General features: G+C 39.3%; 1 protein-coding gene across 3 annotated transcripts in view; it reads left to right on the top strand.

Annotated features, from left to right (window-relative positions):
- Nucleotides 1-15272, top strand: part of MAP3K5 (mitogen-activated protein kinase kinase kinase 5) — a 154348-nt gene that overhangs the window by 75340 nt on the left and 63736 nt on the right. For all 3 annotated transcript variants that reach the window (XR_007355809.2, XM_048844432.2, XM_048844431.2), the window contains exons 5-8: nt 35-203; nt 1068-1174; nt 6457-6627; nt 11124-11236. Coding sequence is in view for 2 of the 3 variants with exons in the window: in XM_048844432.2 (XP_048700389.2) it covers nt 35-203; nt 1068-1174; nt 6457-6627; nt 11124-11236 (560 nt within the window). In the remaining variant the exon portion in view is untranslated. The remainder of the gene's footprint in view (nt 1-34; nt 204-1067; nt 1175-6456; nt 6628-11123; nt 11237-15272) is intronic.

The following is a 15272-nucleotide window of genomic DNA, read 5'->3' as shown; positions in this document are numbered from 1 at the left end:
CCCCAAATGTCTAAAACAAGGTGTTTAATTGTAGCCAGTATTTCCGGGAGTCCATTCTTAATGATATCAGGAAGGCCCGCAACCTGTACACAGGCAAAGAGCTAGCTGCAGAACTGGCAAGGATACGACAGCGAGTGGATAATATTGAACTCTTGTCTGCGGACATCGTAATAAATTTGCTGCTGTCCTACAGAGACATTCAGGTATGACCTTGCTGTTCAGAAATACGTTTTCAATTATTTTTCTTCTGCGTTGTAAAAGGCATGGTGTTTTTACAGAGTGTGGTAAGCAACTGGTTCATTAATAAGTGCTTGTTACATGCATTATAGTGCTTGTTACATGCATTATAGACACTATTGAAATTAATGAAACAAAACTGATTTTGACTGATGCTTTGTAGCTTTATTTTGAAGTTAGTGTGTGCATCAACTCACTTGGCAAAGGTTAATAACAGACTGCATGTTGTATTATATATGTTGCTTCTTTACAATTAATTTGTTTGTTTGATCATGAGTTAAGGATGGTTTTAAAATTTATATCTGTAGATGAAGTGATACTATCTCTTAAGTTCACGAGCCTCTGTAAAAGCTGGTGTATTAAGACTTTAAAAGATTGAGGGATGAATAATAATTAAATTCAATTATACAGTAACCTGCACTAAGAGCCCCAGGGTACTTAATAATTCAAATAATTAACTGCATAATATGTCTGTCTTAATGTGAAAGGTAATACAGATTCACCCTTTAAAGCCAATTTCACAGCAGTGGGACATAAATGCTAAAAGTTCTAGTTCCATGGAAGAATATATGAATCTATATTTATGTAGTGCAGCAGAAATGACTGCACTGATTTTCACATTTAGTTTCATATTCCTTTATAATAAGAGGTGGAGTATGATGCCAATCATAACATGAGACTGAAGAAATTGAAATCCATAAAGCCTATTATCAATTCATAATAGATCTCTCTGCATGAAATTCCAAATCCATAACTTACAAGCAGAGTTTATATAGACATTTCTGGGAGCAAGCACTTACAACTTCATTATTCTCCCCTTCTCTTGGAAGGATTATGATTCCATTGTGAAATTGGTGGAAACTTTAGAAAAGCTGCCTACCTTTGACTTGGCCTCCCATCACCATGTGAAGTTTCATTATGCATTTGCACTAAACAGGTAAGAATAATTTCTCTCCTCTGAAATAATAATCTGATTTATTGTGTTACTTCAAACTCTCCACAGAGCATGGTGATCCCATTGTAAGATCCCCTTCTGGAATCTTCTCACACAGGTTTTAGTCCCATGTATTGCACTGAAGCATTTTCAGGACTCTGAATTTCATCCCCAACTAAGTTTCCTTCCCCTTCTGTGCCCTCAAATTCCATTTCACCCTTTCTTCTTCAGTGTGGAAGTTCAGTTTATCTTACCATGTGTGTAAATCAGTATTTAACTTTGCTTTCCACCCCGATTTTGTGCAAACAGAAAATATGAGGTGGGACAAAGGCCAAATAAATGTTCCATAAAATGCATTCAAATTAATAACCAGCCTAATTTTGTCAGGGTGCTGGAGGTACAATATGGCAGCAATCCCACTGGTTTAGACAGCCTTGTGTCTCAATATTATCTATTCCGATGTCAGGGGACAGAAGGATAAGTGATGCTAATGTGGTGCAAAAAGTAAACCCTCCTGTCACCTTAAGCAAAGCAAAAGGACAGAAGATTTAGTTCATTTTAAAAAATGTCTTTTCATCTCCCTCCCATGGTTTGCTAGTACATACATAATGTGCCATATGCTGGGCTATATATGGCTTTTACAAGTTAAGCAGGAAACTCTGATTTTTTGCATGACAATCCAGAAAAATACTGGCCACTGAACAAGACATTAAAATAGGATTTTCATAAGAGCTCAGCAAGGAACTCTGCACCCTTGCTCTGTTGTCATTCAGGTCAGTGGGAGTTGTACCATTGACTTCCATGAGAACGGAGTTAGTCAAAAAGCATTCATAGTTGGCCTATCTCACACGAAATATAGAAACTCTCATAACAATAAAGGCTAAGATCAGCCTTTATTATCAGAGAAAAAGGAGCTTTGAACACCATGTATTCCCCATCAAAGAGATTCAGAACTGTCCATCTATTAAAATTATTGTGAGAAGATATTACAGGTGACAAGCTGAAAAATTAGTAACATTCATTTCCTACAAAATGAATTGTTATCTCACATTGTTCAGCCTAAGGAAAAGATCCAGGCTCTTTCTAGCTATCATACAAAAGCGCTATGCACACCCATTATCAGAGGGGTAGCTGTGTTGTTCTGTATCCACAAAAACAACCAGAAGTCCGGTGGCACCTTAAAGGCTGACAGATTTATTTGGGCATAAGCTTTCGTGGGTAAAAATCCCACTTCTTCAGATGCCTGGAGTGTCATGCCCATGGTGCTTTATAAATAAATAGTAATTTTGACCCCACAGGTAACATTTTCAGAAGCATCTAAGACACTTTTGAATATGGTACTTATGCTCCTAAGTCACTTAGGTGCTTTTGGAAATTTTGTTCTACATTTTGAATATAATCCTCTCAGGCAGACCCTTATGGCCATGCACACTCCATTGACTGTAATGGGACTCCACACAGAATGTTAGGATCTACCTTTGCAGTTCTGATTGCAGGATAGGGCCTTAGAAGGTATCTGACATATAGGCTTTTTGCACAGTAGCTAGAAAGGTGTTCAGATCTAATTTCACCTCTTTTCTTTCTCCAGATTGTAAATTCAACTGTAAATTCAAAATCAGCGGTAGCCATGACTATATCTCACTTTAGTGTGTGTGCTTAAGTCAGTGAGGGTGGTTCTGTTCATGCACAGTGTTAACATTCTCCCTTTTGGGAGATTCATGTTATGAGGTGTTTCTTGTAAACCTAGTCTGAGTGGTGATTGAGAGAGATTTCTGGATGTGTTACTTAATATTTGTGCAAGTGGCAATGGTGTTGACTGTAGAAGAAAGAGCATCCTTCATGTCTAGTCTAGAAATGAGGTGTTAAGTGTTGGTTGCTATTAAGAAGGAGTAGAGCAGCTCTTTGTCAGAATTAGTCAGACACAAACCAGGTTTTTAGGAGGGCGCGGATTGCGGAAGAAAGAACGAAAGGAAAAACACACTGGAGACCTCTATCTGAGGAGAGCAATGAAAGCATAAAATGATTCATTTCTCATCACAAAATATTCTTATGGTTGGTTTTGCTCATTGTGCTATGAAGTCCAAGTTATAGGACAGTCAACCAGGTAAGACTAATAGCCAGCCACTGAAATTTAGAGGGGTTATTGTGACAGGGTTGGGATTCACCACTGCAGCACCTCCTGCTGTTCACTCTGGGAATCAGCTCAGTTCATGCAGAGCACCCTCTGCCGGTGGTGTCCAATCCTTCTCTCCCCCTAGATTGGCGTCTCAACCCACATTGCTCCCAGCATCCTCTTCAGGACACTGCCCGCCAGCAATGCCCACTGCTCCGGTCTCACCCGCTTCCAGGGGTTTGATGTTATCAGCAGTCCTTCTCTTTACCCCAGCCACAATGGCCAACCACACCCTAAAGTCTAACCCCTTTTGGCAGGGGTCTGGTGCAGTCCTTGATGGCCACTCCTAACTACCAGATGGAAGTGAAATGAGGGGGACCCAACCCAGGGACCCTTTGGCAGCAGCCTTCCTGCCCTCCTTCTCTCCCTTTGTCCATCTCTCTCCCTGGGCCATTTCCCCTTCAGCCCCTTTGGACCAGCTAGGCCCTTTTTCTCCGGGCCAGCAGGTACCAGGCAGGAGTTCCCTTTTGCTCCCCCCACATGTGCTGCACTGTCCCTGGTGCTAGTCTCCTCATACACAAAACAGACATTCACCCTCTGAAGGCCTAGAAGAGACTGCCTGCACTCTTCCTGGGCAGCCTTTATATAGGGTCTAGCCTAGCCCTGATTGGCTGGCTGTAATACTGACCCTGATTGGCTCTCTTAACAGGCCCTCCCTGATTGGCTGCTGCCTTGCGCAGCCGCTCTGGCCTGTTGTAGCCCAATCTGGCATGGGGGTGGGGTTATCCAGCCCAGTTCCCACTCTGAGAGTAAACAGTTATAAAACGGAGCTCAGCCAAACACATCCCCCTTTTCTCTTCACACCAGTGGTGATCAAGAGAAGATGGGATGAGGAAGACTCTCAACAATTGGTCAAGTCCTACTGCTGTCTGGTCAAAACAGCAATGGAGACATAGAGGGCCTACAACCATCAGAGACAGGAGCCTCCAGCTGCTCATCAGCAGTAAGCAGGGATGGGAGAGTCTGCACAACACAAAAAAGGGAAACCAATTGCTGTTCCATCCTGGAACCGCTTATGGAGTTTACAACAGCCATAGAGCTATGACAGTGTACCCAGTCTGGCTGACCCAAATGAAGGGGGAGACAGGTCGGCTGAAATTTGGAATAGGGGTGCTTAGGAGGTGGAGCATCTCTGTAGTTCCGGTGCCCAGAACAGAGTTTTTTTGTTTGCTTTCTTACCAGGCTGATACAATTGTATAGGTTGGCTGAGTGCAGAGTGGGGTATAGCCTATTGTTCTTGTGTGCTCCAGAAATCTGCTGAAATGCAGTTCATTGTTTTGCAGGTATTTTTTCCTCTTTGATCACTTAGAGATCACTTTGTTCTGTTTAATTTAAACATATCCTGCTGGGTAGCTTTCTTTTTCAGCCACATTTCATGAGCTCTTTTGAGTACCATGGAGGAAGCAGATTTGGTGTCCAGTGCTATACTAAGTAGCTTGACAGTTGCTTCAAGTCAGTGGTTTGCATTGCAGGGACAATGTGCTTTTTGGCTAGCTCACCTTATCAGGAGTTTGCACAGCTGCTATAGAAAGGGAGCTTGTGTGAAAAATGATTGTTGATGTATTTTTATATTTGTTTTGTTTTTGCAGCTTTAGCTGATGCAGTTTTGAGAAGCCATTCAACACCTGCTTTGGCCTTAAAAAAATAATAGTCCAAGTAATTAGCTTAAAGAGAGAGAAACTTGTTAGTTTTGAACTAATCCAATCCATTTTTAAATTCTGTTCACAAGCCCAAAGTCCTGAGCCCCTAAACTTCTAACATTGAGAAAACAGAGCTCTGTGATGTATGTAGCTTTTAAGAAATATCTCTCCGATGTGAGAACAGTATTTTGAAGGTCACTTGCAATAAGTTCTTATCTAGAAATCCAGGCAAAACTTGGGAGCGATGCAGCTTGCATGAATGTGACCTGTTGTACTTGAAAGTCCACAATGCTTTTTTTTTCCTTGGTGTTCTTTGTGGGCCTAATTTCTTACTTGAGCAAAATTCCCATCCTAGTGGTGAAAGTCTTTAAAAAAAAAATTGCATGATTCTTTAGTTAACAGACTGCTGAAGCAGTCTAACTGTTCTGATCTGCACCTGCTTTTCTTCAGACTAAATTGCATTTGTAGTTAAAAGTTAACCTATGATGTAACTGAAAGTATGATCTGCTTCCCTGTATTGATCTCTTATGTTTGATGCAAATCCCAACCATGCAGATTCAAAGTCAGGATACAATTCACAAATGCAAGAATATTCCCTTATTATATCTCCATTTAAGTAACGTTTGTTTTATGTTGGTCCCAGTCCTGCTCATATTGAAGCCTATGGGATTTTTGCCAGTTGACTTTAATGGAAGCATCATAGAATCATAGAAATGTAGGGCTGGAGGGGACCTCAAGAGGTCGTCATGTCCAGCCCCCTGTACTGAGGCTGGACCCTGTAAACCTAGTCATCTACACAGTTCTCCAAAAAACAAACAAATGGGCAAAACCAAAGAAGACTGAGAATATTCTGTGCTGAGAAATGAACCATTTTGCTATTTCATTGCAGAATTAAGTCTCATTTAAACAAATTATAAAACTTTGATAGTGAAGATTAGTATCCAAATCATGAGTCATCAGGAAGTATCTAATGCTCACAGTATGTTGTGTTCTCATAGGAAATATTTTTCTTGTGGGTTATATTACTCCCTTAGGCCTTTTATTTTTATTTTCCTGGGAATTTGATGTGTTTTGGGAATTCATTTTATGCTCAAAAGATAGAGGAGGGGAAGAGACCTTACAATCCAAATTAAAAATCATTGTTTCCCTCCTAATATATTAAAGAGCATGCACGTGCTTAGTGTTTCTTATCATGCAACCTGAGAACTGCTGCTGGGGTTTTATTTGTTTTGTTTTTTCTCATAAAATAATAGCTGGCTCAACGTGGTATGTTGTTGGAGAGAGTTTATAAAATGGTACAAAAAAGTGGCCCTCCCTAAAGGGGAAAAGGTCCATGGCCTGGTTCTGAGAGATGTTTCACCAGCCAAAAGTGTATGTGCGTATTAATGCAGTGTAAGAAAATCTTGGGAAGTTCTTACCTTCTACTCTAGTGGTTTTAAGTGAAAATATTCATCTATGTATTTTTTTAATAGGCGAAATCTACCTGGAGATAGACAGAAAGCTTTAGAAATTATGATACCCCTGGTACAACATGAAACTCAGGTAGCTTCAGATATGTACTGCCTGGTGGGACGAATCTACAAAGATATGTTTTTGGACTCTGGGTTTACAGACATAGAAAGCAGAGACAATGGGACATCCTGGTAAGTATTCTTGCTCTTTGTGCCTCTTGGGATTAAAAAAACCAAATCTTACTTAAGGCTTAATTTTTCACAAACAAAGAAGGTATTACAGCACTAACCCCAATCATTTACAATTCTAAAATGACCATATTAAAGCTCTTATTCTATCACATGAGCATAGTTTATTCATTGGGGCTGAGTGAGTCCTCTGTCCATAAATCCATCTCCAGGAACTTCTTATAACACTCTTTACCCCTGAGTAGCTTCAAATAGCCCTCACCTTAGGAATTTTCCTTCCTTCCTTCCCCCATGATGTGGAATTTCCCCCGTAAATTGCTGTAATCTGAAGCCCAGGATGGGTAATAGTTAGTCCTGTACCAGTGACAGGCTTGAGAGCTGATAATCAGTGGCTCTGTGTTGGTTTAAAAGTGGGAGCTTTATACCACTGGAAAAGGGGATTTTCTTTGCTTTCCAATGGGATGAACACTGTTTGAATCTACCCCAGGAATGTCCTGAAATACCAGACTGTGATAATTTTTTGTATAGACAAGCTACCTTAGGTCACTTTTAAAGGTGTATTAAAAGTATTAGTTATAATATTCTTCTTCTTCAGAGGCCTGTAAAGTGGGACTCAGAATACTAAGGGAATCTAGTTGTTCCAGTGGAAAGAGAGCAAAAATGGTCTCAAAATAATTAAAAACTCTAAATTCAAGAGTGTTTTTTATGATACATAAGTGATAGAATGTGTGTTGGTGTGGTGTAACATAGTATTGGCACTTGACTGGGGTGAACCACTCAACTCATTTGTGACTTCCCTGCTTGTGACTAGCATAGCTGTCCTATGTTCAAGACGACAAAACCTTTACACCATCTGTGTAGTATGCATACACTACACTACATAAAAAGAAATACTACTGATTGTCCTGTGTGTTGTGTGCCTGGACTGTACTGTCCGACTAATTTGGGGACAGGCACTGATTTTTTCTCTGGTTTTGTAGTTTAATACCATACTGAACATACTGAGAGCTCTCACTAAATGAGAATAGATTATTGCTCTGTCTCCCTTATTTTGTCTGTTGAGCTTTTAGTTGCTGAGAGGAGCACACTGAGGTATCAGCCTCAATTGTAGATTATTGCCATCATGGGCTTCTTTCCTTTCAATTACTTCGTAAATGTATACAATGTGTGCTTAGCTTGGGCATGTTCTTTATGTCAGATTTTAGTTCTGGTCCAAAAATCACCAGCTTCCAGTCTTCGCGCGTGTGTGTGTGTGTGTGTGTATTTAAGTGAAGTTGGGAATTTAACAGCAAATTTCTTTTTTCTATATTTTCTGTATACTTTTAGTGCAGGGGGCAGTTCATGATAGAAGTATGTTTAAACAAGCTCAGTTTTTAAACGCCTGTAATACATCACAGATATGTGACCACTACTGAATCTTTAAATGACATTGGAAAGTAAGAATACAGCACGTTTTGTCCAGCTCATAACTTTTGATTTTAAAAAAAGTGTCATTCACTAATTCCTCTGAGCCATGGCCATTATGAGATTTTTCAAGATTGTCATTTAAATGCCCCTTTTTTTGTGTGTGAGCTGATGTTTTAAGGTCGATAAAATGATAGACTTGAATATAAAACTGGGCAAAATGATGGGTGAAGTAGCATAAATAATGTTGAGTTCATCGTTAAATTATTTGCTTTTTCCTCGTCCTTCATAGCTATGAAGAGAGAAGCAGTGAGAGGCTCAAACATAACTAACCTAATAGGTTCAAACTGTTTTTAATTAATAATAATATTTAATGCTTAAGGAGCTTTTTAATTCCAGATATCTTAAAGTGCTTAATTATGTTGAAGTAAGCATTATTATCCCCATTTTACAGATGGGGAACTGAGACACAGAAGTCAAGTGGTTTCCCCAAGATCACAAAGCAAGTCAGTGGCAAAGCGGATTACCTGCCTGTGCATAAAAGAATATTAAACACTGTCTGACTCTTTGGTTCAGTAGCCCAGGAGGGTCTGTTCTCTAATGCACAGCAGTAGAAATGCTTATGATGTGTCCAGGAAAGAATAGGCAGACTTGTACATTAGTGATTTCATTAGGGATACCACTGTTACTGTAGCTATAACATTATGTATATTATGACTTATAAAACAGAATTTTGTTGTTCTCTCTGTGGGAGGAAAAAATGAAATCATACTGTGCAGGATGCTTGTGTGAAAAGCTCTGTGTGTGTGTGTGTGTGTGTGTTTGTGTTGATAATCACATTTCGTCTAGTTAAAAGCCAAAGAATCATTTTTACAACCAGCTAGTAGTGTGAAAAATGTTTGGCCTATTCCAGAGAAATAAAGAGGGAAGGAAGTACCCTTTCTTAACATAAAAGATGGAAGGACATAAATCTTTCCTATAAATATGAGAATAGAGATAGCAGGTTAATTAACTGACTTTTTTTTTTTTTTTGTTGAACTGTTGCATTACTGATATTGTAAATCAGATCCACCAATAAATCAGTCTTTTCTATCCAACTCTTTGCTCTTTTACCTCCCTAATTCAATGTGAGTGCTGTAACATTTTCCTAAATGTTAGCTTTCATTATCTTGGTGGCATTTGTAATTGCCTCACTTGACGTGGTGTCATAACTTTAGATACAGATTTTTAAAACCTGACCTCCTGCTTTGCACCTAAAGTTTGCAGATGAAAATAAGTGGAGGTGCAACTTTGTGCTCACAATTCTGTGTAGGCACAACCAGTGATATTTAAAGCTTACATACACATAGCAGTTGTACACGTTTAACTTAAATCAGCTAAGTTAAACTGGTGCAACTTTTGTGTTTGAGCCATATCTGTTAAAAAACAGTTATTTCAGTTTAGCTTGCATCTGTAAATTTACCAGTGCAAGCTCCATTGCTATAAGCCAGGTTTAAACCGATGTGTGTCCCCACACAAATATTATACAGATTATAACTAAACAGTATAAAAAGTTACCTTTAGTTATATTGATACAACTCTGGGGGTAGACCAGGGCTTGGAGGTCCAACAGGCAGAAACGTTGGTGCATATGACACCATTGATGCCCACAGAATTGACAGAACTAAAAGAGAGACTGGGTGAGGACTTTGTGAAAGGAGCTAGTGTCTGGTTGCCTGATCCACTTTCCTTATGCACATTCCAAAAGCCGCCACCACAGCTGACACTAATTGGCACACATAACAGAGAAAGGACAAAGAATGACAGTACAGTTACAGAAGTGAACTCAGTCATCCTCAGAATTGATCTCTCAGCTGAGGCTAAAACATATTAACAAAGCAGTGTAGTGATATTTTCGCTGTCTGTGGTATGTCTTTCCTGTATATAAATAGAAGACTTCAGTTTTCAGGACTTTTACACCAGCTCCTACCATAAGTACTAACTGCATTTTTTTAAAAAAAGGAGCGGCTATGCTGATTTGGTCCGAACAAGGATCTTCCCTTGCTTCCCTTGTCTTATCCCTTTCCAATCTTTCGGTTGTGGATGGTGGGTGCACCTGTATAGACAGATACTCTGCTTAGATTAATTTACATTTCCTTTGTCTGTGTGCTTCTATCCTGTTAACTGTGTGGATGGCTCTACATTTTAAACAGATGCATAGTAGCTATCTTCATTTTTAAGAACTAAGGGTATACAGGTCAAACTTGGGCATATTTAGACAGTGTTGTGTAGAAGAAATGAAATACTGTTTAGAAGTCCAGAGTTGAAGTTACAAACAGGTTTCTATATATTTGGAACAACAACAACAAAAAATGTTGTTCCCCATTTCTCCTAATTATTTCATCAGTATTTTTTTCTCTTTTCCTGTCCATTGCATGATGAAGGTAGCACAAAAGATCGGTGGAGAAATAAGGATTCCAAACCTCAAAGCAGCTGTAGCACTAAGCAAAGTAATAGAAAGGCCTGAGTGTAAAATGCTTTATGCAAGCCAAGCTATTCATTCTAGTTAATATGAGTTTGGGGCTGGTGGGAGGATTTTTTTGTTTGTATTTTACTAGAAATAAATTTGCTGGCATATATTTCCTTCCTCATTTCATTCAGCCTCACAGTGCAAAAGTAAAGACAGGTCAAAGTACAGAGCAAATTAAGTCTTCATCACTCATCTTGACTTTCAGGGTCTGTTTGCTGATCTCATTAGAGTTCTAGGCTGCTTTCTATAAATCAAGCAGCGAGTTCAACAGGCAAAATTCAACAGCTTTTACATTTTAAATACCAGTCTTAAATTTTTTTGGCGGGTGGGGGGAGTGTGTGTGTGTGTGTGTGTGTGTGTGTCTGTCTGAGAGAGAGAGAGAGAGAAATGGGAGAAGATTATATAAATGTTGGACTCCTAAAAATAAGCAGGGCGCATGAGTGGAGAACAGTATAATATTTTTACTTGCATGGATGGTTCTAATTGTGCAAACAGAAGCTAAGCACTTACAGTACCTAAAAGTATAATGAACTCCTTGTTAGATTGCATTATTTAGAAAGTAAACTTGTGTGTTTGTTTTTTCTAGGTTCAAGAAGGCATTTGAGTCAGAGCCAACATTGCAATCGGGAATTAATTATGCAGTACTCCTACTGGCAGCTGGACACCAGTTTGACACTTCTTTTGAGCTACGGAAAGTTGGTAATTAATAGTTTGCTGATTCACAGGCAAATCAAATCCATGATTCCCCCCCCCCCCCCCATTATAGGGGAAACAATCTAATGGATGTGTTCAGAGTACTTTGATAGTGAGTAATTGAACACTTCAACTGCCTTTCTTATTAAAAAGGTTTGGCATCGAGCCTGCCAGGTGATCCTGAGTTTAGCGCTCTGGTGGAGACCTGGTTCAGTTCTCTGGGCCCTATCTCTTGCTGCCTGGCCAGCAGAGGGTATAGTGGCCTCATCACCTGCTCACTTTGCAGTTGACCTAGGAAAGAATTTGCTAGTCCCTGAAGGGGCATGTTACTACCAGTGTTGGAGGTAAATCACTGTGATACAGGACAGTGGGGGACAATGAACTGAAAGTCATCCTAGCAACGGGGAAAATATACCTTTGACTTCCAGTGGGGTAGGATGGGAGAGAAGAAATTAAATTTCTATTTGCCTTTTGTGCTTTGATTTAGTTGTATATATCACTTTGTTGCCTTATGCTATGATCTTGTAAGATCTAAGGAGATATGCAAAGTCAAGGCTAGCCAATAGTACTTGCATATATATTACAATATAAAAGGAACAGGAGGACTTGTGGCACCTTAGAGACTAACAAATTTATTTGAGCATAAGCTTTCATGGGTTACAGCCCTCTTCATCAGATGCATAGAATGGAACGCTTATGCTCAAATAAATTTGTTAGTCTCTAAGGTGCCACAAGTACTCCGGTTCTTTTTGTGGATACAGACTAACATGGCTGTTACTCTGAAACCTATTACAATATAGTTTCTGTAGGTGGCAGTCTTCCCTGTCAATCTGTTTAATCAGAGCTACTTTATCAGGATCTGGATAATAGAAACATCCTATTGGGACATGTGGCCAGGGACTCATTTTCAAATCCATATTAATGGAACACCCTTGACACATCATTCTAGATAATAAGGTTGGTAGAAAGTGACATGTGATATGAGGGAGGCCATTAAATTGTTCTATATTACTTCTAAAACATATATACATATAAAATTGTTTCACATAACATGGCATTCTATTTTATACATGCATTTAAAGTACCAGTGAAATTTATGCATAGAGAAAAGGATGTTTATACATCTATTATTCAATCTATTGTAAAACTTTTTTTTCCATTTGTACTTCCCAAGACACATGCAAACACATGCAAAAATGCCATTTTTGTTACTAGAGCTATTTCTTTCTCCACAGCATGTTGCTGAATATTGCTGTAGTGAATTAGTATTCCAGCTAGGCATCAGATGGCAGGGATTTCTTATAGATGCAACATAAACCCATGAACCTACCCACTTTTGGTCATTACATCTCTGAGTAATTACATTTTCTGAGTTAATTCCACTGTCACAAGAAAGTGCCAACCTGCATAATTGCTATTTGCCTATCTAAAAAGCCTTCATTAGTTTCAAGTGGAGGTTACTCTTAATGAGAGCTGTTCAAAAATCTGCCAGTGGAATAGTTTTCTGTCAGAAAAAATGCTGATTTGACCAAATTGAAACATTTTGAATATATTGCACAAATGTTGATGGGACATTGTTGAAATATTTCATTTCAACAAGATCAAATTATTTTTGGTTTTGAGTGCATTGGACTTTTCTGTTTAAAATTATAATGTAAAAGTCAAAAAAAAGAAAAATGAAATGTTTTGTCCTTACTGAAAATAAATATTTTAGAATATTTCATTTAACAAAACATTCCAAGATATTTTGATTTTTCATCTCAATTTGAGTGGGAAATTGTTTTTTGAAAAATTTTTGGAACTTTCCATTAGAGGGAAATTCCATTTTTCAGCCTCCTCTAGGTGGCCTTGGTCAGACATACTCTGCTGTTCCTCACATAAAGACTAACTTGTACAGGTAGAAGAGTACCCTTTTTAAGAGAGACAACCTCCCTCCAGCTCTGTATCGGCAACAGTAGTATGTTAGAGAAGGGGAGAGTGGGGACAGGGATATTATAGAGACAAGGTGGGTGAGGTAATATCTTTTATCTTCTATATTTTAAAGATATTTTAAAAAGCTATTACCTCACCCATCTTGTCTCTCTAATATCCTGGGACTAAGATGGCTAGAATAACACTGCATACAATATAGAGATATTATGCTGATTTATTTTTAAAGATAATGACATTTTGGAGGGTGGAGAATAGATGGCGATGGCTGTTGCTGTAGGAATGATGATGTAGAGGTTGGATTGTTTTGTGGCATGTGGAAGTTTGAGGTATTGGTTTGGTGTGGTGAACTGTTTAGGGATACCTCAGCTGTTTAGTTTCTTCGGGCATTTTGCCCTCCTGTGACAGTGAGAGCCACTATTAGATTATCACATGTGGTTGTCTCAACTCATGGCTTTCCATACTCTGGCTTAGATTTTGGGTTGGATTTTTTTAATCCAAAGCCTGGATACAATGCCATCGCCTCCTACTCTGAAGTCTGAGTTCTTATGTCCATGACTGCGTGGGAGGCAAAGAAAAAATATTTTGCCTCTGCAGATTTTCACTCAGCAACTCTGTTTTGGGTTGTGGACAGCCTGGTTAATATGAGCTACATTTACTCAGTGCTTTATTTGAGTCTCTCCTATTATAAGGCCATTTCTTGATGCATAGACATTTCCGCTCTAACCAATTGGTTTTGGATCAAACTGCCTGCATTCCAGGGAGTTAGGGCAATATCTCAAAGGCACAAATGCTAGGCCCTATCTTCTTGAGTTTTGGCCAGTGTTGTTCCCTGACTGTGTTTGGAGAACTTCATAGGACAGCCTGACTTTGGATCCTTGATGCTCATGGGTGCTGAAGAACTACACTATCTGCTGGTGAAGTTTGTCACCATCTTCTTTGAAGAGGGCAAGGTGTTCATCACTCTTAAGAAAGCACTTGTTCAGCCTCTGCTCAAAAACTTTGGTTCCGACGGTATTTCCTGTTGCCCACCTGTGTGTATTCTTCCGTGTGTCATTCAGATGATTGAAAATGTTTTGACACATCATCTTCCACAGATCACATCTTCTCTTTTATTCTGTTCTATATAGGTTCAGATGCTGTCCTCATCACTGTAGTATCTGGGCACCTTCCAGTAGCACATTAAGCAATGTGACTAACATCTGTCATGTATTTTTGTTCTCTCATCCTCTCCCCAGTGGGAGAGGTGTGGGCCGTGGAGTATCTTGTTTTGATAGGATTATAGTGTTTTGTTTTAAAATGTACCTGTTGCTATGTATGTATGTTAGAGAAGACAAAGTTCAAGAAATATGATTTCCACTTGAAGCATCTGACTTCCTTGACACTTGTCAGCCAGGCTGGGTACAGCACACAGTCCACTTGTTGCATTGGTCAGTAATCTACTGGAGACCGATAAGATCAGGTGTCCTTGCTGATATTATCAGAGCTCTCAGCTGCCTTCAGTGCCAAAGAAGTGTTAATTTGTCCTCAGACCCTAGCAGGACTGGATTGGCTTCAGATTGTTTTATTCTTTTCTTTTGGAGTGAACCCACAGGAATGATGCTGGGAAATTGTTCTGCCCCAAGAGCTCTTCAATGTGGATGGTCTTTGCTGTCAACCTTTTTATGCATATATGAGACTATTGGGAGAGTTAGTCACGAGATGTGTTGAAGTGCTTTCAGTGTGCTGATGACACCCAAATTTTTGTCTGCAGGCTGTATAGCCCAAAGAATGTCTGTTTCAGTGTCTGGGGGAGATTGGGGCATACATGGGAACAAGTTGATTGAGAATCAGTTCAGATGAGACTGAGATGATGATGGTAGGCTGGGGAAAGAAAGTGGAGGATATAGCAAAATTATATCAGCTATTTTGATGGTGTGTCTTCTGATACCTATTACCAGAATTCACAACTTGGGGATCTGATTACATTGCCAGTTAGTTTTAGTCGCTCAAAAAGCTGCAGTGAGCAGAACTGCTTTTTTCCCAATCTGTATTTGATCAGACAGTTGCTTTCTGAAGTTTTCAGTCTATAATTGTGGAAGAATAAGAGTTAATGATGAAATGATCTTGTGGA

Source organism: Caretta caretta, chromosome 3 (genome assembly GCF_965140235.1).
Source record: "Caretta caretta isolate rCarCar2 chromosome 3, rCarCar1.hap1, whole genome shotgun sequence".
Lineage (NCBI taxonomy): Eukaryota > Metazoa > Chordata > Testudines > Cheloniidae > Caretta > Caretta caretta.
Note: the sequence above shows the minus strand (reverse complement) of the source record. Positions and strands in the feature narration are given on the sequence as shown.